We start from the raw sequence: 22,513 nt of genomic DNA, 5'->3' as shown, positions 1-22,513 counted from the left end.
ATCAGTTAGCAAATCAGTGCAATTCTTTTTGCAGTTACAATGCTCTCCTATTTCATGTGACATCGTTCTTAACTTTTTAGATACTTCAGATTGTCTGCTGCACAGGGTAGCCTCCCTGGAGTACTACTGTGCATAAACTGAGTTTGTTGGCATCTAGAAGTGCATAATAAAGTAAACTAAGCAACTAATGTCTGAGAAACTGCAGATACGGCTGTCCAATAAGACATTTTGGAAAGAAATTGGGACCATTGAGATGAACATGAAGGATTCCACCACACATATAGAGGCTGAACTGCTGTTGATGTCTGTCTTGTTGGACTTCATGAGGGCTTTCTTAAGACCAAACATGATTCTTATGACAGTGGAAGATTCCATTGTGTAAGAAACCAACCTCATCAGTGAGTAACATACATGCTAAGAACCACAGAAACACAGCACACTGTTGTAACATGTGCGGACTGTATGTTATTCTTGGCTGAAAGTTTGCCTCATTTAATCCTTGCACCTATTAAAGATGAAATGGACAAAGAAGATATTCATACAGAATGATCCAGATCATCAAGTAATTAATGCCCTCCCTTTTTGCATTTCTCCTTGTTCCAGTTGATGGGCTTTCATTCACAGTACAAAGCACCTTTTCTTCCAGCTTGGGCATTTGTACATCTCATGGTGTCCCATCATCTGCAACCCTCTTTTCAAATGATCCTTTCTCTTGCAAACTCTGATGGAGTCGTATAAAATATTCTTGCACAAGGTAACTGCCTGCCAGGTTAATATAGAGTATAAAATTGACATGCTACATCTGCATTCCCATCTGATAGGCCTTACATATTGTGCATATCCATCATTTAAGACACTGAATACATAGTTATGTGATGTTGTGATGTAAGTTATTCTGAAACAGACCAGACAACAATCAAACAAAACAAAACAAATGCTTTTACCAACTGTAAACAAGAAAGTAAGTAAAAATGCACACTATTGCTAAATTATCCGACCAGGGGTTACTATAGGGAATTCCTTTCATATCTCCCTAATGAAGGATTTTGGGACCCAGGTTCACGTGAACTTTTTATAAGGTTTTAAAGTGAAGAATGAAGCCCTATAATTTCTGACATGTTTTTATACACTCTGTATAAGACCTGCACACAAATAAAAGAAAAAAGTATTTGATAGTGATTTGATATTTTAATTAGAACAACAGCTTTGATGAAAATGTGCTCTTTGCAAGTTAAGTTCCATTAATTTACCAGTAATAAACAATGTCAGCTGGTTTACTACTGTTAAAAGTTGATAATTTACAGATGGAATCCTCTGCTTCATTCCAGATTTGTTCTGTTCTTACTTCTTGTGTATCACAATTTCTTGAAGTGCACCTCTATTAACATTATTCAGTTCCAGTTCAGTCATAGGATACTAGTTAAACATCTTTTATTTATTAAAGCCTGAGTGTAGTATTTTCTTGTTTTGTAGGTCATTTGAGATTACTGAGATTTTACCTTTTGTACTGTTAAAAATTTATATTCAAATTTGTGAGCATTTTGCTTACATGATGATGTTTACAATGTGCGCTTCATGAAAATGGAAAAACGTATAAAAATTTGAGGTTTATATTTGTGACTGCTCATTCATTTTTTACATTACAGCTCTGTGCTTAAAATTACTTGCTAGTTGACACTTCACATGCTGGAGGTGTGTTCCTCCAATCAGAGCATTCAGCATCAGTGGCAATGAAATAATGCACAATTTATACACACTGCTAGTCAGACTACTGGATTCTTTCACACAAGATGCAATTGAGCTTCACATATTCAGTTATTATCATCACAAAGATTGGCTTACAGTAGGTGAACTTCGTACAGCATGGCATGAAATCCAACTTTTGGAAGATGGCAAATGATCAGTGCAACCGTTTCTAGAGATAAATATATACAACAACACCATCAAAAGGTCTTCGGTAGCACAGGGATACAGTTGCGGCTTCAAATCGTGGAGCTCGCGAGTTCAAATCCCATTGGGTGCTAATACGTATTTTTAAATCTTTATCAAATAGTTGTGATTATTATTTTCTATTAATTGGTTTCAGTGTAGTCTTATTTTTAGTCTATCTTTGCATCACCGTCATCATTTTATTGCCTTTTTTATTTGCTCTTATTTTTCTTCCTATCATTTGTTTTTCATTTGGAATCTGTCTGTGTCCCCTATAACCTGTAAATGTGTTCTAACCAGGACTGCTTATCAGTCAGTATCATGTCAGCTCATGTAGCAACAGCGAGTTGTTAGATTTCATTTTTAGGGTTGAAACTGAATTTTTCTTGTTTTGCATTTGTTCATAGAGCTCAGCTTTAATCAGTGTCAACAAAGTGAGCATGATGAATAGTGGTGCTGCAGGTTGCTGGTCACCGGTTTCTTGGATACTTTGCACATCAAGAGGTTGTAGTTAAGTTAGGACATGAGTGTAAATTCGGGGCTACAAAACATATTGTCTGCAACAGTTCAGCTGTTGGTCATTTAAAATCATTTGTAGACAAAGCATCTCACATTCTGCCTTATCTGATGGCAGCAGCTGCCAACATCGCTCCTCATTACAAGAACTTGCATTTCAGCACCTATGAGTTGATCTGCCATGTTTGGGTGTTGCCTTTAACCAAGTAGTAGCCAGTGTGGCAACACTGCAGCACCAGATGACAGATATGAACTATAAAGTAATTTTAAACAGACAATAGTTTGTAGCTTCACTGAAAGTAATTGTTCTTTCAACCCCCCCTCCCCCCTTTTTGTGCACTGCAGTGTAAAATATTTTTGGAATTTTCATGTTACAGAATATATGAGATGGAGCGAAGAGCACAGACTCCAAACAAATTTTGTTACCCTGCATTTGAGACTATAAACTGGTATGCTGCTGGTAGCATTCTTATGGAAATGAAAGAACTAAACAAGCAAGGGAAGAAACTTCCTGATTATCTTGCAGTGGGGATTAAAGCACTTTTACTTCGGTTAAAGCGCTGGTATCAAGAAAGAGATGTAAGTATGTTTATAGTTTTTTTTTATACAAAATGTATTGTTTAGTAAATGAAGACAAATGGCGAAATGCACTGCTGGCAATTAATATTGCAGCACAAAGAAGGCTAGCTTACAACAGAATTTTACATGTTGTGGGTAGCTGACACAATAATGTTGGTAATGTCATCTCTCTGTTTCCTTCTTCCCTCTGCTGGAGTAACTGGAGTTTTGTAAAATACCTTGATATTTTTGTATGCATAAAAAATTTGTGAACGTAAAGTAGCAAATTATGGTGACTCAAACTAAGTGTGTGAGCATTAGCTGGTGGAAAGTCATGTCCATGGTCTACATGGCAAGAGCTTATTGGCTGACGGAAATTTCTGTGTTTGAATCTTACAGGCCAGTGCAGTTGTCTTAGTTTGCATTTAACCTTTGATTTTCATACAGAAAAATTATGAGTAATTGTGGGCATGTGAAAGTTGTTCAAAGGTCTGCATATAGTTTCAAAACAGAGACCATTACAGCATAGAAATAGTTTTTAGTAAAAGTTGGAAATGGCGGAACTTTAATTTGAGCACATCACTTATAACCTGGGTTCTGCTATTGATTTTTCTGCCAGAATTGTGTGGGAAATCAAAAAACTGTTAGATAACATATCTGTAGAAGTTTACCCAGCTAGAGGTCGTTTTGAATACTGCAGTACTCCTCTTGGTGATCATATACCAGTACCTTCCTTTGACTTTAGAACTGAATTGTTGAGTCGGAGAGAGACACCTACAATTTGACATGGACTCTGAACCATGGTGTAACTTGACATTTCCTACTTCATTGCCAAAGATGGAAGAAGCAATAAGTGACAGAAAATGGTGTTGGATCAACTGCGGAGCAATTCCCAGACCTAACCTGCCACTTACCCTAGCCATACTTTCCTAATCTCAGTGAAGTGATATTGTGAAAAACATTGACTGATTAATAAACTCCTAATCATTTCATTGCCAGTGTGATTTTCTACACTAATATTACTTCCTTTCATTTCTAGAAGCCACTATTTTGACAATGTTTTGCTGAGTAGGATCATTTTGTTACTTTAGACTAGACACAAGTCACAGTCTCAGCAGTTTTGAAAATGCCACTCGGTGTCACTTCGTAGCTTTAGTGTAATTCAGAGTCATGGAAAACTTCGATTGTTAGTAAGAAGGACGGAAGATTTTGGTTTAACATAATGTTGATGATGTTAGTGGCCAGTGTTAGGTTGACTGAAACTAACCACTCCACAACTGTGTCAATATGTGGTCATAAGTGACCGAAAAAGTCCGTAGTAAGCTGTACTGTTGCCCTAAGAGTTGTAGCTTTGTGATAAACTGTTCAGGGCGTAGGCAATGAACCTGTATGCCAGACAGCATGTGTCCTGCTTACACCACTTCAGACACATGTCTATTGATCATATGACGATTGAAGACAAAAAAAGTCTTGATGCTCAAAGACCTATTTATGCTATGATCAGTGATGTAGATGGTGTTGACAATTTTGAAATTGACAGAAGTTTAATTCTGTCTATGTATAATGCAAGTTCCTTGTATAAAAACGATAAAAAGAAATGACTAAGTGAAATTGTCAAACAACAATAACCAGAAGTTTCCGGAAAAATAATGCAGTGTGAAATTAACAAGTTAGAATATAAGAAAACAAAAATGTTGGCTGTTGCAGCTACAATTATGAACTGAACATTTGAGAAAGTAGGTTTCTTGTAAATATTTTTGTTGATTTTTCATGGCTGCCAGTTATTATAGATTGCCTGTAATTCTTATGGATTTGTTACCTTAATTACAGAGTTATGGGAAGTTACTAAAAATTATGGAAATACACGCTTTATAATTTAATGTTTAAAAACAAAATAGGAAACATACTGTTTACATTTCACTGATCATATGCTACTACTTGTCAAATGTACATAATGATTTCCTTCCTGAGTACTGAGTAAACCTGTCTATGAATAATTTCGTTACCACAGTTTACTAAGATAGGTTATGTTGAGTGGCAACGAACATTTTTTGTTCTGCCCATGACAGCTTATAGAATAGAAATAAAACTGTTTTTGAACCAAGTGATGTCATAAGGTTCAAGGCTTTTCCCTGTAACAGGGTGTATACGACCCGTGACGCCCAGGAGATCCGGGAAAAACTGGGAATTTTTTCATCCAGGAGAAAACCAGGAAAAATCCTGGAATTTTTTAGAATTCCGGGAACTTTTCCTTGTTTTAGTTACCAGTTAAATTTTTGTGATTTTGACTGCTAAGAACCAATACTCTAACGAAGGATATTAGTGTATCCCGCTTCTGCAGAATAATGCTGCAGCAAAAAAACATGAACTAGAGGAAAAAATAAATAAAATAAAACTTAAGTCGCAAAGGAAATGCACCATATACAACAACAAAACACAATGCTCATACAAGCGTTTGCCAACCAAAGTGTGTCAAAGGCTTTAGGAAGAATATGCAGTGCTTCCTAACAACAAATTGCCTCTGATGAACGTGACATGACAGCTGTTTGCATTTGATTCATTTGAGCAGTTGCAGGCAAGCTCTTGTGCATGCGCATTCGAGTCGCCTATGAGTAGTACCTTCTCCCACTTCTAGCTACAGATCTGTGGCTGGGCGCCACTATCTAAATTGCTCCAGTTCGGAAATATCGTAGATCCAGGGCTGATGCACAGAGCAGTCTGAGTTGTAGTGGGTAGGTGGGTAGCCTCCACATGACCTGTGTTTACGTTTAGTGATTTTGCTGTTTCCTTTTCATTTGTTGCTTTCACATTAAATGAAAACAAAATGGATTTCTGTGGCCGAGAGCTACCAAATGAATTAAAACAACGTTCGCATAATTACGGAAGGCTAAAATATGATGTTAGTTTCAGGTTATATTTCCACCTTTCTGACAGTCAAGCATTAATCACCTTACAGAACAATGAAGTTATTTTTGTCGGTTTGCTAAAGAGATTTGGCTTTTATTAATATTTTACGCTGAGGCAGTCAATTTATTTGAAACGAAGTGTTTAATTTCACACTGTTGGCTAGTTTCAACTGTTCGCTGCATTTCAAGTGCGTGTTTTCCATCTTCTAGCTCGTATGGCATTATGCCATAATAAAGGACCAAACATGAGATAATACAGTACTGGTACTGAAGAAAATTTACATCCGAATCCGGACATATGGTTGTGCACTTTAAGCCGAATTATGCATTTTAGTATAGTTCACGAAATTCCGATGCTCCTGAAGTATTCTTTGGTGTCTTGTTTCTTTTATGACATAATGCAAGATCTTTTAATGTTTTACACGTACGAACATTCGGGCTTCCTGCGTCATCGCACCTGTGCAAAGTAAATTTCCTATTACACAAGATGAACTATGTGCGAGAATGTATGATGAATTTCTTAAATCACAGAGCGTTTGACTCTCATTTAAAAATCAAGTCTTTGAGAATGACCATCTAGAAGAATTTAGAACCCAGAAAATCAGACATTTACGTCATTATTAAAAATTTTACTGGCACATTTGTGTGATGGATCTAAGTATAACACGCGCAAAATGATCAGCATTATATGTGGAAGTTTAGCTTCTCTTGCAGCTTATTAATCTTAGAGACCAATGTTATTTGTGAAAGCTTTGTTTTTCTTCTAGCAAAACTGTGTATATTAATTTAAACCATTAACTTTTCTTTCTGTGTGTTCGCGCTATTTAAGAGTGATCTTGCTATTGGTTGACTGCACTACATATCCTGTGCTGTCGTCAGCTGCCGAGATCACGTGACATGAGCTATGACTGGCTTACAAAAGTGCGTCACAATCTCGATTTCATTGCTTCAGAAAGTAACATGCAGTGTTTGGTGGAATTCGAATTTAAACCTCCGTAAAACGAAGAATTGCAGCGTACATGTTGCTGCACATCAAAGATCTTTACAAAATGTGTTCTTTTTTTTCCCCCTGGGTTTCATTTTCTAAAGTACCGGCAAATTCTACATTTGTGTAGAAAACCATAAACATTCTAAGGATTGGCAAATTTTACAGTGCCGAGAAACGTATACTGCCATTTAACACGGAAAAAGTGTATTTTCAACTGGGGAAACCAGAAAAAAATTTTTTTCCTTGTCCACTGCTGTAAGCTGTTGCAGTTTTTCTAAGCAGATGACATCTTTAATGTCTTAAGTGAATAGCTGCTGAGAAAAGGAATAACCTGGAAAAATTGCACATTATCCGTATGTGACAATGCAGATACAATAGAGGGATAAATATGTAGGAGTAGGAGTTGCTTTCTTGAAGAAAGTTCAACCATGCATAAGATACAAACTAATTCCTGCCACTGACTTCATTTATCTTCACAAACAGGTGTGAAAATCCTGGAATATTTTCGTACTGAATAATTTGTAATGCATTTTCACTACTGTGTGCAAAAAAGTTAAGAAAGACACTAATGTTAAAGTGTGCTAAAATATATATGGCACTAAACCATACAAAATAGTGAAGTATGTTCATACAAGATGGCTTCCTTAGCTCCAAACTATATAAGGAATAATTGAAAAGTGGAAACCTCTGGCAAAAATTTTTCAATGAGTAACTTAAAAACTATAATAACTCTCACTTAACCCTTTGAGTACTGCAGACGTTGTTTGCCGCAGCCCTCCATCTTGCCGTGGGGACTGCAGACATTGTTTGCCGCAGAAGTGGGCTTTCCCGTGGGCCCTGCAGACGGCATTCACCGCGCGGCGTGGCCAGTACTTGAGTCCTAATGACGGCTTATACCGCATCTGGTTCCACTGCCTGTAGGTCTGCGGACGTCAATAGCTGCTTCGGGCTGCATGGTGGCCCGTCACAAGTTCTTTTGTTCTGTGCACTCCCTGGGATGGATGTACCCTATTTATTGTTCTGTGCTGCTGTCCTTGCTATCTGGGAAACGCTCTGCTACGGATTTCGCAGTTGCTGTTCTACATTTGTGCTAACTGGTTCATGTGATCTTCTGCATTCTGCTTGTGTGGTGTCGTTCAGCTATCTATCATTTCATCAGGATTTTTAGAGTTCTGTCACTTTTGAATTCCACAGACAAATGGCACATCGTTCTTGTTGCACTGACGAAGAGGTAGTGGAGATACTGACAAGGAGTGACAGTGACAGTGAGTGTGGCATCTTCATTGAATGTAGTGACGAAGATTCATCTGAAGAATCTCGTAGTAATACACCTCCACATGCTTCACCTAGTAAAGCTAACCAAGACAGTAGTTCTTCAGATTCTGAAAGTGAAGTTGAATTGATCCGTAAGAGGCCACGCCATAGTGAGAATGAGAAATTTGACTGGAAAAATCATGATTTCAGTCCAGCACTTCATGCATTTGATGACTCATCTTCAGGACATAATTGCCAAGTAGTGCCTGATTCAAATGTTCTATCCTTTTTCATGCTATTTCTGTCAGAAGATCTGTTGCAATTTATGGCACTTGAAATGAACCAAATTTTCACTTTCACAAAGGCAAATACATCGGAATTAGTTCATTCTCGACTATCCACCTGGAAAGACACAGGTTTTGAGGAAATGTATAGCTTCACTGGTATTTGGCTTCTCATGGCTCGTGTTAAAAAGTTGAGAACAAAGAAATATTGCTCCAGAGATGTACTTCTGAGTACTTCAAGTTTTGGCGAAGTTACATCCCGTGACCGTTTTATGTTACTTTTGAGAATGTTGCACTTTAGTGACATCTCGGCCAATCGTAGAGATGACGGTTTGTTTAAAATTAGGAAAATAATTGATACAGTTCATGTGGCATTCTGCAGTGCATTTAATCCATGCAGAAAACTCTGTGTCAATGAAAGCCTATTATTTTTCAAAGGTTGCTTATCTTTTAAACAATACATTCCTTTGAAACGAAGTAGATTTTGAATCAAAACATTCATGTTGTGCGACTGTAAAACTGGATACATCTTGGATTTCATTGTATACACAGGCACAACAACAGAAGTTGAAGTTCATAATATGGGGAAATCTGGTGATGATGTGACAACACTAATGAAGCCATACCTTGAATGTGGACATACCCTGCATGTCGACAATTGGTATACAAGTCCAGCCTTTGTTCCTCTGGCTTCACAACCAGAGAACAGCAGCATGCGGTACTGTACGTAGGAACAGGTGCAACTTTCTGAAGCTACAAAAGAAACTGAAACGAGGAGAAGTTGAGTTTATGTCAACTGACACAATGCTTGCTATCAAGTGGTGTGACAAGAGAGAAGTGTTCATGCTGACTACCTGCAACACTATCCCCCCCCCCAACCACCACCACCACCACCACCACCACCACCACCATGTTGTGGACCTTTGTGTTTTGAATGGTTACACTTTTCACAGATCAGTGACAGGGAGCAAAATATCATTAGCAGATTTTCATTTATCTCTGGTACAAGAACGTGTGGAAAAATTTGCTACAGAACGGAAGAGAGATAGGAAAGGAAGACACTCTGATGATGAGAATCTTCTTCGCTTTACTGGTAGGCACTTTCTACATGTCATTCCAAGTGACCGGTCCAAGAAACGCGGACTATAGCATAGATTTGCAGTCTGCTCAAAACAGAATGTGCATCGAGAAACAAAATATGAATGCAAAACACGCAATTTACCTTTGTGCATTGACCAATGTTTTGAAACATACCACACAAAGAAGAACTTTTAGCCAAGTTGCTACAGATGGAAGATGAAATGGAGCCCTTACTTCTGAAAAAAATTACTTAAAAATAAAAAAAATTACAAAAATTAATTTTTTTTAACTTCGTCATTGCCAGTCCAAAGCTCGGATGAGAAATAAGGATGGGAAATATAACTGTGCAAAACAAAAAATCACCAAATTATCTGAGCTTTAAGAGCCTCTCCAGATAAATTACTTTGCTGACAAACACCTTATGTATGAACATGTGGAACCATCCAGCCTGTGCTGACAAAAACAGACTGGATGCTTCAAATGTTCGTACAGAAGGTGCAAAAATAATAACTTAGTTCAAATTTATGGATTCTTCCATAACTTCTTGGTAGAAGGTAAACCTTAATCTCAGTGCAAATATCATTAATTAAACAAAAAATTCTAGCATTATTATTACTACATAATTGTAGCCTGGGTTGCGGTAAAAGATTTAGCTGTTAATAAAACCATAGAAGATGGATAGGTATCGATGTTCTGTGGTTTTATTAGCAGCTGTAATGTACTTGTCACATTCCTTTTTGACATGGTTGTTTGAAAATGGGCTTTGCCTGAAACTAGTTACCTCTTAAATAAATATCGTTTACCACAACTCAGGCTACAATTTTGTAGTAATATTCAGTAATGGATTGCTGTCCTATTTTTCCAGGACACTGGATTTGTGAAAAAATTCTAGGCCTACACTTGGAAAAGACATATTGGCACTCGTTGGTCAGTTGCACACCTTTTTCTGAAGCACAAAAGGTCATTAGGATTTAAAGGTGACGTTTAATTAGGTAGTTTAGAAACTTGAGTATTTCCTTATCTAACTCTTAAACAAAAGTTATAAATCATTGTTTGTTTCCACTGTACAATAACAATTGCATCCCATATAAAAAGAATTCAGAAATGTTGAATTTTTGATTTTGAAGTTTCCTTGGCAATAATTTATTGGGTTAATGCTCTCAAAATAAGTGATTAGCTTCAAAAGTGTGTCTCGGCATCCAGATGCTTCCCTCGAAGGTTGTTTGCGGGCAAATTATTTCACTAGTGCAGAAGAACATCAACATTTGCTCATTACAGATTCTACAGCGTTTACAACATAAGTTGCATACAAAAATCTGATAATTAATTATCAGTATGCCAAATTAAACACAGATGTATACTGAGACCTTATGAAGATTCTCAAGAACTAATTGCAAATGAAAGAAAGCCTTTGATGAGGAGTTACATGTTATCAGCGTAAGCAGTTTGTGTACATTAGGTCTGTCAAGCAATTCATCTCCAGATTCAAAGCTATGGAATAAGTATCCATATATCCTGTGTTTTTCGTAACGTCAGCGATCACACTGATTGCCAGACTGTCACGATTGCTGTGGTTCCAGAAATACTCAGGCCAGGGCGAGGACGGCCAAGCGGAGAGTGCAGGCACACACAGTAGTGTGCGGAAGTGGCAGCCAGCCCAGGTACACATATTAGGTGGCCCCAAGGGCTGGCTTGACACGAACAGCCACACGCACAGGTGCAGCACTCAAAGGGTTAAGTAAAGTACACCAACTCTAAATAGCCCAGTTACCAAACTAAATCTAACTTTCTTCTTCTGTGTGTTTTTTTTTTTTTGCGGAATACTATTATTGTTTACATAACCAAATGCATTCCTACAGAAAAAAAGAGCCAGTAATTCAGATACTTCACAGCATAGTAAATATCTTATTTACAAATTTTGTTGCGAGATTTATCAAACCTTCTGTAGCATCTGCTTCTGCTTGCCTGCTGGGACTGAAGTTTATTAGGAAGGGGGTGAAGATACTGTCATTGATTTAGACACTAGAAGCTACATTTATTGTACCAGGTTCGAAAAATCGTACTTCAATTTTGTGAATATGTCAGAAGTCTTTTCATCAACTGATTGATGTCACCACATCAAAGAAGAATTTGCACTAGATGATGACTTACTAAAAATATGCTTGGTTTTTTCCCCCACTTACATTTTTTCCCCATTTACATATTCCTTGCCCCATTTACATATTTCTTGCCCCATTTACTTATTTCTTGCCCTATTTACAATTTTTCCATTTACATTTTTTATTCCTAGAAAATCTTTATTGTGGTTCAGAAACTGTCTGAAATGTAGAATTTAAAGCCCTAAATCAGCCTTCCAATTTGTAAAATTTTCTGGCCAAGGCCCCCTGGACCTGCCTCCATATTTGCCACGTGATTACTAACACCATCTTCTGAAAGTTAGCAGCTGTGGTTTTTGATCATGTTGTTCATAATGCAATATGAACTATACTACTTTATGAATGTTCCAAGTTATTTGTTTGGTGAAATGTTACTTAAAGTACCAAAAGCAGAATTTGTGAATGTTCATGAAATATAGGTAGGTTTAATTTATTTCACAAATAGACCTGTAAATGGTGTATACCTGTCTTCCGTGATTTTGTAAAATATTGTTGAAAAAAGGAAAATAATATAGATGAATCATTGATGTTCCTGAGACATATGTTAATGATGTAGGCTGAAGCAATGAATTACAATTTATACTGGTGATGGTACAAATTTTAATTCATTGCTACATAATACATCATTATCATAATATAAATCAAGTTACACCAGTATAGCAAACTTGCAGTTATCCGGTTTGAGGATTATCTGTGTATATTTTGGTATCTTTCTTAGAACTGCAAGAATAAAAAAATGAAGGATCTCAATTAGAACAAAATGATGTTTTCATTTAAAATGCACTATTAAGCATATAACTAATATGTTACTGCCGGATGATGCTGTGAGTATCAATGCTACACATGCATTGTTCCTGAAATTATTTCCCATGTCGCATTTCATCTCCTCCAAGTTCCAGAACTGTACCTTCATAACATTTTCCATTAGGCTTATTTAATTACACACATAGAGGCATTAACATTCATTGATCTGTTACTAGAGTTTTGTTTGGCTATACTGATGTTTTAATGATGTGGAAATTGAAATCCATCATTGGGATAAATATAAATGGAAAACTGAAACAGAAAAATGACTATTCAGTTCTTGAAAGTACAGTCAATCATGCAAAATACAGTGGGTTTCAAAATTTTATTTTGGAAATAAATATCCTCTCTCTCTCTCTCTCTCTCTCTCTCTCTCTCTCTCTCTGTCTGTCTGTCTGTCTGTGTGTGTGTGTGTGTGTGTGTGGGGGGGGGGGGGGGGGGGGGGCACTAGAGTAGGGCCAGTCAAAGTCAAACATGTATGGTAGCTACGCAGAGAGGTGAGGATATGCAGCATTATGTTGTGCCCATCACACATCACTTGAATGCTTATCTCAGTAGACTTGACAAACATTCAAACTTATATCTCATGTAGTTGTTGATGGCTTGCCACATTTACTCAAAACTATCCCATACACTATTCTGTCACTTCTGTTACATAGTGTAGCTGTATAGACAGATTGAAAAATGCCATACACGTAAAATATGATTTGTTGTGAAGTCTTGGTTACATAATCATGCAAGGACATTCTTTGGGTTAACAAACCCATTTTAGGTTGCTATTGCTATAAAAAACTTAAACAAGAAAGGTTCTAAATGAAACTTCACGTTTTCTTTTGATATGAACTGCAGTGTTGTACAGTCATTGACTGTGTATTTTAATGTGTCTGCCCTTTGTCACCTCTGTCACACACTGACTGTTTAAACCATCGATTGCTCATAAGGAGTCTAGTTTAAATGAACAGACCGCATTGGATAAACAAATACAATTTAAATGCAAACCGTGTCTCATTATGACATGCAGTATCCTCCAACTGCTCAAACTTGACTTAGTCTATTACAGTGTACGTGGTGTTTATCTTAACTTGTCATGGTTCAATTTGGATGACATATACAGGTGTATCAAAAAGAATCATTCGATTAAAAAAAATCATAACTATTATGTTACTTGAGATAGGTACTGTTGGAAAGAGCAAACTTTCGAGTTTTACATGGTTCCCTCTAGCTAGTAACAGTATGTGCCCACTTCACTTCCAGTAAAAGTGATGTCGGGATGACAAAGTGTTTTGTGTTCCACGTTTTACGCAGTGTGGGTCAGTAGTAACTGTTCAGTGTGGCTTTTGTACTACATATGGTGTGGATTCTCTTACAGCAAAGAGCATTAGATGATGGCATGAACAATTCCAAGAACAGGTTGTTTGTGTAAAGGCAAATTGTCGAGCTGCCCCCCCCCCCCCCCCCCACCCCCCCCCCCCCGAGTGTCTGACACAGATGTCGAATATATCTGCTATAGTATCACAAGAAGTCTGTAGAACTCCGTTCGCCATGCAGCTCAACGTGCCCCTGATGTCTGTCTCACACGTGTTGCACCAACGTTTTCGTGTGAAACCATTCAAAATTCAACTACTACAAGCTCTCCATGAAGGAGACAAACTAAACGATGGATTGGTCACACTGGACCAAATAATTCAGCCTTACATTATTGGACTCAAAGGTCACTGGACCTGACTATATTTCTTGTGCAGGTTTATAAAAGACCCTGTTTATGTCCCTCCATTACCAACAACAATGAACTGAGACATTGCATAACAGCAGCTGTGGAAGCTGTAACTCAAGACATGCTCACTGCAGTGTGAGAACAGTTCGAATACCGCATTGCCATAAGCCGTGTATCTCGAGGAGGTGGGGGGGGGGGGGGTCATATTGAACACCTATGAAAAGTTATGAAAAAAAAAAGAACTTTGAGTTTCCCATTTATCAAAAAACAAAATTCAGTGTATATGTGTATTAGTTTCATAAATATAGATGCGCCAAATCGGATGATTCTTTTTGATACACACCATATTTTAAAAATATGTAAGTGGTTCTTTGCTGCATCGTATGTTTGCTAACTCCATTGAGTAAAAATAAGTTATGTGAAAACCTGGAAAAAACCTTGAATTTGACAATTAAGATTTGGTGGCCACGTGGCATCAACTCAACAGCATGGATATTGTGTGTAGACATTGTGTCGGATAGATGGCTAGAGATACACATATTCATTGACGATAAGGGATTTTTTAAATACTCATGGGTTGATAACAGCCCCCCCCCCCCTCCCCTCCCCTCCCCATGAACCATGGACCTTGCCATTGGTGGGGAGGCTTGCATGCCTCAGTGATACAGATAGCCGTACTGTATGTGCAACCACAACGGAGGGGTATATGTTGAGAGGCCAGACAAACGTGTGGTTCCTGAACAGGAGCAGCAGCCTTTTCAGTAGTTGCAGGGGCAACAGTCTGGATGATTGACTGATTGGCCGTGTAACGTTAAAACGGCTTTGCTGTGTTGGTACTGCTAACGGCTGAAAGGAGAGGAAACTACAGCCATAATTTTTCCCGAGGGCATCCAGCTTTACAGTATTGTTAAATAATGATTGCGTCCTCCTGGATAAAATATTCCGGAGGTAAAATGGTCCCCCATTCAGATCTCCAGGTGGGGCCTACTAGGAAGACATTGTTATCAGGAGAAACAAAACTGGCGTTCTATGGATCGGAGTGTGGAATGTCAGATCCCTTAATCGGGCAAGTAGGTTAGAAAATTTAAAAAGGGAAATGGATAGGTTAAAGTTAGATATAGTGGGAATTAGTGAAGTTCGGTGGCAGCAGGAACAAGACTTATGGTCAGGTGAATACAGAGTAAAACATACAAAATCAAATGGGGGTAATGCAGGAGTATGTTTAATAATGAATTTAAAAAAAAAAAAAAAAAATAGGAGTGTGGATAAGCTACTACAAACAGCATAGTGCATGCATTATTGTAGCCAAGATAGACACAAAGCCCACACCTACCGCAGTAGTACAAGTTTGTATGTCAACTAGCTCCCCAAATGACGAAGAGATTGAAGAAATGTATGATGAGAGAAAAGAAACTATTCAGATAGTGAAGGGAAACGAAAATTTAATACTCATGGGGGACAGTAATTCGATAGTAGGAAAAGGAAGAGAAGGAAAAGTAGTAGGTGTAAGGTATGAAAAGGGAAGCTGCCTGGTAGAATTTTGCGCAGAGCATAATGCAATCATAGCTAGCACTTGGTTTAAGAATCATGAAAGAAGGCTGTATACATGGAAGAGGCCTAGAGACACTGGAAGGTTTCAGATAGATTACATAATGATAAGACAGAGATTCAGGAACCAGGTTTTAAATTGTAAGATATTTCCAGGGGCAGATATGGACTTAGAGCACAATTTATTGGTTATTAGACTGAAGAAACTGGAAAAGGTAGGAATTTAAGAAGATGGGACTTGGATAAACTGAAAGAACCAGCGGTTGTAGGGTATTTCAGAGAGAGCATTAGGGAACGATCAACAAGAATGGGGGAAAGAAATATAGTAGAAGAAAAATGGGTACCTTTGAGAGATGAAAAATTGAAGGCCACAGAGGATCAAGTAGGTGAAAAGACGAGGGGTAGTAGAAGTCCTTGGCTAACAGAAGAGATATTGAATTTAATTGATGAAAGGAGAAAATACAAAAATACAGTAAATGAAGCAGGCAAAAAGGAATACAAACGTCTCAAAAATGAGATTGACTGGAAGTGCGTAACGGCTAATCAGGGATGGCTAGAGGACAAATGTAAAGATGTAGAGGCATACACCACTAGGGGTAAGATAGATACTGCCTACAGGAAAATTAAAGAAAAATATCAAGAGCTCAGATGGGAAAGCAGTTCTAAGCAAAGAAGGGAAAGCAGAAAGGTGCAAGGAGTATATAGGTCTATAAAAGGGCAATATACTTGAGGGCGATATTATGGAAATGGAAGAGGACGTAGATGAAGATGAAATGGGAGATATGATACTGCATGAAGAATTTGACAGAGCAAGTCAAAACAAGGCCCCGGGAGTAGACAACATTCCATTGGAACTACTCATAGCCTTGGGAGAGCCAGCCCTGACAAAACTGTACCATCTGGTGAGCAAGATGTACGAGGCAGGCAAAATATCCTAAGACTTCAAGAACAATATAATAATTTCAATGCCAAAGAAAGCAAGTGTAGACAGTTGTGAAAATTACCGAACTATCAGTTTAATAAGTCACGGCTGCAAAATACTAACACAAATTCTTTACAGATTAATGGAAAAACTGATAGAAGCTGACCTCTGGGAAGATCGGTTTGGATTCCATAGAAATGTTGTAATGCATGATGCAATACTGACCCTACAACTTATCTTAGAAGACAGATTAAGGAAAGGCAAACACATGTTTCTAGCATTTGTAGACTTACAGAAAGTTTTTGACAATGTTGACGGGAATTCTCTGTTTCAAATTCTGAAGGTTGCAGGAGTCAAATACTGGGAGCGAAAGGCTATTTACAGTTTGTTTGTATTCCAGATGAAAGGGAAGCAGTGGTTGAGACGGGAGTGAGACAGGGTTGTGGTCTATCCCTGGTGTTATTCAGTCTGTATATTGAGCAAGCAGTAAAGAAAACAAAAGAAAAATTTGGAGTAGGTATTAAAATCCATGGAGAAGAAATAAAAACTTTGAGATTTACGGATGACATTGTAATTCTGTAAGAGACAGCATAGGACCTGGAACAGCAGTTGAATAGAATGGACGGTGTCTTGAAAGGAGGATATAAGATGAACATCAACAAAAGCACAACAAGGATAATGGAATGTAGTCGAATTAAATCGGGTTTTGCTCAGGGAATTAGATTAGGAAATGAAACACTTTAAGTAGTAGGTGAGTTTTGCTATTTGGGGAGCAAAATAACTGATGATGGACGAATTAGAGAGGATATAAAATGTAGACGAAATGGCAAGGAAAGCGTTTCTGAAGAAGAGAAATTTGTTAACATTAAGTATAGATTTAAGTGTCATGAAATCTTTTCTGAAAGTATTTGTATGAAGTGTAGCCATGTATGGAAGGGAGAGACATGGACAATAAACAGTTGAGACAAGAAGAGAGTAGAAGCTTTCAAAATGTGGTGCTACAGAAGAATGCTGAAGATCAGAGGGGTAGATCATATAACTAATGAGGAGTTATTGAATAGAATTGGGGAAAAGAGGAATTAGTGGCACAACTTGACTAGAAGAAGGGATCAGTTGGAAGGACATGTTCTGAGCCATCAATGGATCACCAATTTAGTACTGGAGGGCAGCAGGGAGGGTAAGAATCATAGAGATGGACCAACTGATGAATACACTAAGCCGATTCAGAAGGATGTAGTTTGTGGTTGTTACTTGGAGATGAAGCAGCTTGCACAGAATAGAGTAGCATGGAGAGCTGCATGAAACTAGTCTCTGGACTGAAGATCATAACATCAATAGGTTGATAAAATACTGCAACCACTTGTATGACTAGTCAGAGGTGTGATTCAGCCACACTTCATTTTCATATATGATAATTCGTGGATAATAATGATGATACTGCTCTTTTGGATGAATTTCTTGTCAATTTATTGCATAGACTGGCCTGCAATGTCTCCAGATCTTAATCCAACAGAACATACCTCAGGAGGTGGATTAAGGAGATAAATTGTAGCCTACCAGCCACCAGCAAGGACTCCTCAAGTCCTCTGCACAGGTCTTGGATTCAGTTTCCAGTAGTGTTCGTGAACTACTTCATAGAGACCATATTATACCACCAAGCATGTGTGGGAGACAGAGAAACTGCATGTTGTACATTATTGTACTTACATAAAAATTGTGTATGTTGAACATATGAAACAACAAAGAGGAGTCCTGTTTCTAACCACTCAAAACTGATGTCACTCAAAGTATTCCCTTTTACATATAAATTTGAGTTCCACTAACACACAGTAGTGCAAATTCCCCAAAGAAATGATGGGATGAGCTTATTTTGTTTGTGTTGAAAACAATTGGATGCACTCTGGGTAATTTTTCTGATTTAATCATTTTCACACGTTTCACTTCTTTTGTTTTACTTGTGCAGAAATTTTCAGACACGTGGAGACCAAGTAATCAATGATTTATAAACATCTTGCCAACCTTATTTGGCTATATACCCACATTTTTATGTAAAATCTTTTTGCAGCAGAGAGCTTACAGGAGCAGCCAGTTATTTAATAGGTAGTATGCATGGGAAATCGAAAGTATATCTATTTGTTATCAAGGAAGGGTGTGGTAATAGTGTGTTTTTATATTAAGTGGCTGTTCTTGTGCAGTGTGTAAGAATTACCATGCTAAAAATAATTGAGATCTTTGTTAGCAAAGAAAAACAATGCACCAGTGGCACAATATTCAGTTGAATGTTGTTTAAAATGGTGATTTTGATACTGTATGAATTATCAGTCTTACATGTGCCATAGGTTCGGTCTGAAATGTTACAAAGAGTCAAACATTAATGTAAAACAATAATTGAAAGCAAAATATTTTAAAATTAATTTTCTCTCTCTCTCTCTCTCTCTCTCTCTCTCTCTCTCTCTCTCTCTCTCTCTCCGCGCACGCGTGCTATCGGTAAAATAAAAGTGTCAATCGTACACACACATATCCATCCATACATATACTGTGTGTGTGTGTGTGTGTGTGTGTGTGTGTGTGTGTGCGTGCGTGCGTGCGTGCGTGCGTGTGCGCGCGAGTATATACCTATCCTTTTTTCCCCCCCTAAGATAAGTCTTTCCGCTCCCGGGATTGGAATGACTCCTTACCCTCTCCCTTAAAACCCACATCCTTTCATCTTTCCTTCTCCTTCCTTCTTTCCTGACGAAGCAACCCGCGGTTGCGAAAGCTCGAAATTTTGTGTGTGTGTTTGTGTGTTATTGTATTGTGCCTGTCTACCGGCGCTTTCCCGCTTGGTAAGTCTTGGAATCTTTGTTTTTAATATATTTTTCCCATGTGGAAGTTTCTTTCTATTATATATATATATATATATATATATATATATATATATATATATATATTAAAAACACGGATTCCAAGACTTACCAAGCAGGAAAGCGCCGGTAGACAGGCACGATAAAATAACACACAAACACATACACAAAATTTTGAGCTTTCGCAACCGGCGGTTGCTTCGTCGGGAATAGGGAAGGAAAAGGAAAGATGAAAGGATGTGGGTTTTAAGGGAGAGGGTAAGGAGTCATTCCAATCCCGGGAGCGGAAAGACTTACCTCGGGGGGAAAAAAGGATAGTTATATACTCGCGCGCGCGCGCGCCCACACGCGCGCGCCCACACGCGCGCGCCCACACACGCGCGCACACACACACACACACACACACACACACACACACACACACACACACACACACACACATATATATCCATCCATACATATACAGACACAAGCAGACATATTTAAAGGCAAAGAGTTTGGGCAGAGATGTCAGTTGAGGCGGAAGTGCAGAGGCAAAGATGATGTTGAATGACAGGTGAGGTATGAGTGGCGGCAACTTGAAATTAGTGGAGATTGAGGCGTGGTGGATAACGAGAAGAGAGGATATATTGAAGGGCAAGTTCCCATCACCGGAGTTCGGATAGGTTGGTGTTGGTGGGAAGTATCCAGATAACCCGGACGGTGTAACACTGTGCCAAGGTGTGCTGGCCGTGCACCAAGGCATGTTTAGCCACAGGGTGATCCTCATTACCAACAAACACTGTCTGCCTGTGTCCATTCATGCGAATGGACAGTTTGTTGCTGGTCATTCCCACATAGAAAGCGTCACAGTGTAGGCAGGTCAGTTGGTAAATCACTTGGGTGCTTTCACACGTGGCTCTGCCTTTGATCGTGTACACCTTCCGGGTTACAGGACTGGAGTAGGTGGTGGTGGGAGGGTGCATAGGACAGGTTTTACACCGGAGGGGGTTACAAGGGTAGGAGCCAGAGGGTAGGGAAGGTGGTTTGGGGTTTTCATAGGGATGAACCAAGAGGTTACGAAGGCTAGGTGGGCGGCGGAAAGACACTCTTGGTGGAGTGGGGAGGATTTCATGAAGGATGGATCTCATTTCGGGGCAGGATTTTAGGAAGTTGTATCCCTGCAGGAGAGCCACATTCAGAGTCTGATCCAGTCCCGGGAAGTATCCAGTCACAAGTGGGGCACTTTTGGGGTTCTTCTGTGAGAGATTCTGGGTTTGAGGGGATGAGGAAGTGGCTCTGGTTATTTGCTTCTGTACCAGGTCGGGAGGGTAGTTGCGGGATGCAAAAGCTGTTTTCAGGTTGTTGGTGTAATGGTTCAGGGATTCAGGACTGGAGCAGATTTGTTTGCCACAAAGGCCTAGGCTGTAAGGAAGGGACCGTTTGATGTGGAATGGGTGGCAGCTGTCATAATGAAGGTACTGTTGCTTGTTGGTGGGTTTGATGTGGACGGATGTGTGAAGCTGGCCATTGGACAGATGGAGGTCAACGTCAAGGAAAGTGGCATGGGAATTGGAGTAGGACCAGGCGAATCTGATGGAACCAAAGGAGTTGAGGTTGGAGAGGAAATTCTGGAGTTGTTCTTCACTGTGAGTCCAGATCATGAAGATGTCATCAATAAATCTGTACCAAACTTTGGATTGGCAGGCCTGGGTAACCAGGAAGGCTTCCTCTAAGCAACCCATAAATAGGTTGGCATACGAGGGGGCCATCCTGGTACCCATGGCTTTTCCCTTTAATTGTTGGTATGTCTGGCCTTCAAAAGTGAAGAAGTTGTGGGTCAGGATGAAGCTGGCTAAGGTGATTAGGAAAGAGGTTTTAGGTAGGGTGGCAGGTGATCGGCATGAAACGAAGTGCTCCATTCCAGCGAGGCCCTGGACGTGCAGGATATTTGTGTATAGGGAAGTGGCATCAATGGTTAAGAGGATGGTTTCCGGGGGTAACATACTGGGCAAGTATTTCAGGCGTTCGAGAAAGTGGTTGGTGTCTTTGATGAAGGATGGGAGACTGCATGTTATGGGATGAAGGTGTTGATCTACGTAGACAGAGATACGTTCTGTGGGGGCTTGGTAACCAGCTACAGTGGGGCGGCCGAGATGTTTGGGTTTGTGAATTTTAAGGTAGGAGTGCGAGGTGTCGGTGGGGTCAGGAGTTTGATGGAGTCAGGTGAAAGGTTTTGTAGGGGGCCTAAGGTTCTGAGGATTCCTTGAAGCTCCGCTGGACATCAGGAATGGGATTACCTTGGCAAACTTTGTATGTAGAGTTGTCTGAAAGCTGACGCAGTCCCTCAGCCACGTACTCCCGACGGATCTCCCGACGATCAAGTAGCACGGTCGTGGAACCCTTGTCAGCTGGAAGAATGATGATGGATCGGTCAGCTTTCAGATCACGGATAGCCTGGGCTTTGGCTGTGGTCATGTTGGAAGTAGGATTAAGGTTTTTCAAGAAAGATTGAGAGGCAAGGCTGAAAGTGACAAATTCCTGGAAGGTTTGGAGAGGGTGATTTTGAGGAAGAGGAGGTGGGTCCCGCTGTGATGGAGGACGGAACTGTTCCAGGCAGTGTTCAATTTGGATAGTGTCTTGGGGAGTTGGATCATTAGGATTATTTTTCTTCGTGGCAAAGTGATATTTCCAGCAGAGTGGGGTTGAAGGTGAGGCATATATATATATATATATATATATATATATATATATATATATCTGTGCGTGTGTGTGTGTGTGTGTGTGTAAGGCAACTGGTTTCAACAGACTATGCCGTCATCTTCAGGTCTTAAAATTTTGTTGTTGTAAAACATGTTCATTTTACACTGACATCACACACAAGATGTCAGGTGGATAAAAATAGCATATTATAATAGGTTTGTCATTGTTAAAATATTTAAAAAATGTAAGCACCTTAAGCAACAGGTAAAACTGTAATTTAAAGTGGATTTGTACTTCAGAATATGTCCAGCATATGTAAATAGTTGTGA

At 39.1% G+C, this 22,513-nt stretch overlaps 1 protein-coding gene across 3 annotated transcripts in view; it reads left to right on the top strand.

Annotated features, from left to right (window-relative positions):
* The window catches only part of LOC126298228 (lysine-specific demethylase 7B-like), a 182,137-nt gene that overhangs the window by 97,639 nt on the left and 61,985 nt on the right, over positions 1-22,513 (top strand). For all 3 annotated transcript variants that reach the window (XM_049989533.1, XM_049989535.1, XM_049989534.1), the window contains exon 9: positions 2,823-3,024. In XM_049989533.1, the coding sequence (XP_049845490.1) occupies positions 2,823-3,024 (202 nt within the window). The remainder of the gene's footprint in view (positions 1-2,822; positions 3,025-22,513) is intronic.

The sequence above is a fragment of the Schistocerca gregaria genome, chromosome X, assembly GCF_023897955.1.
Source record: "Schistocerca gregaria isolate iqSchGreg1 chromosome X, iqSchGreg1.2, whole genome shotgun sequence".
NCBI classification, from domain to species: Eukaryota; Metazoa; Arthropoda; class Insecta; order Orthoptera; family Acrididae; genus Schistocerca; species Schistocerca gregaria.
This window is presented reverse-complemented; position numbering and strand designations above follow the sequence as displayed.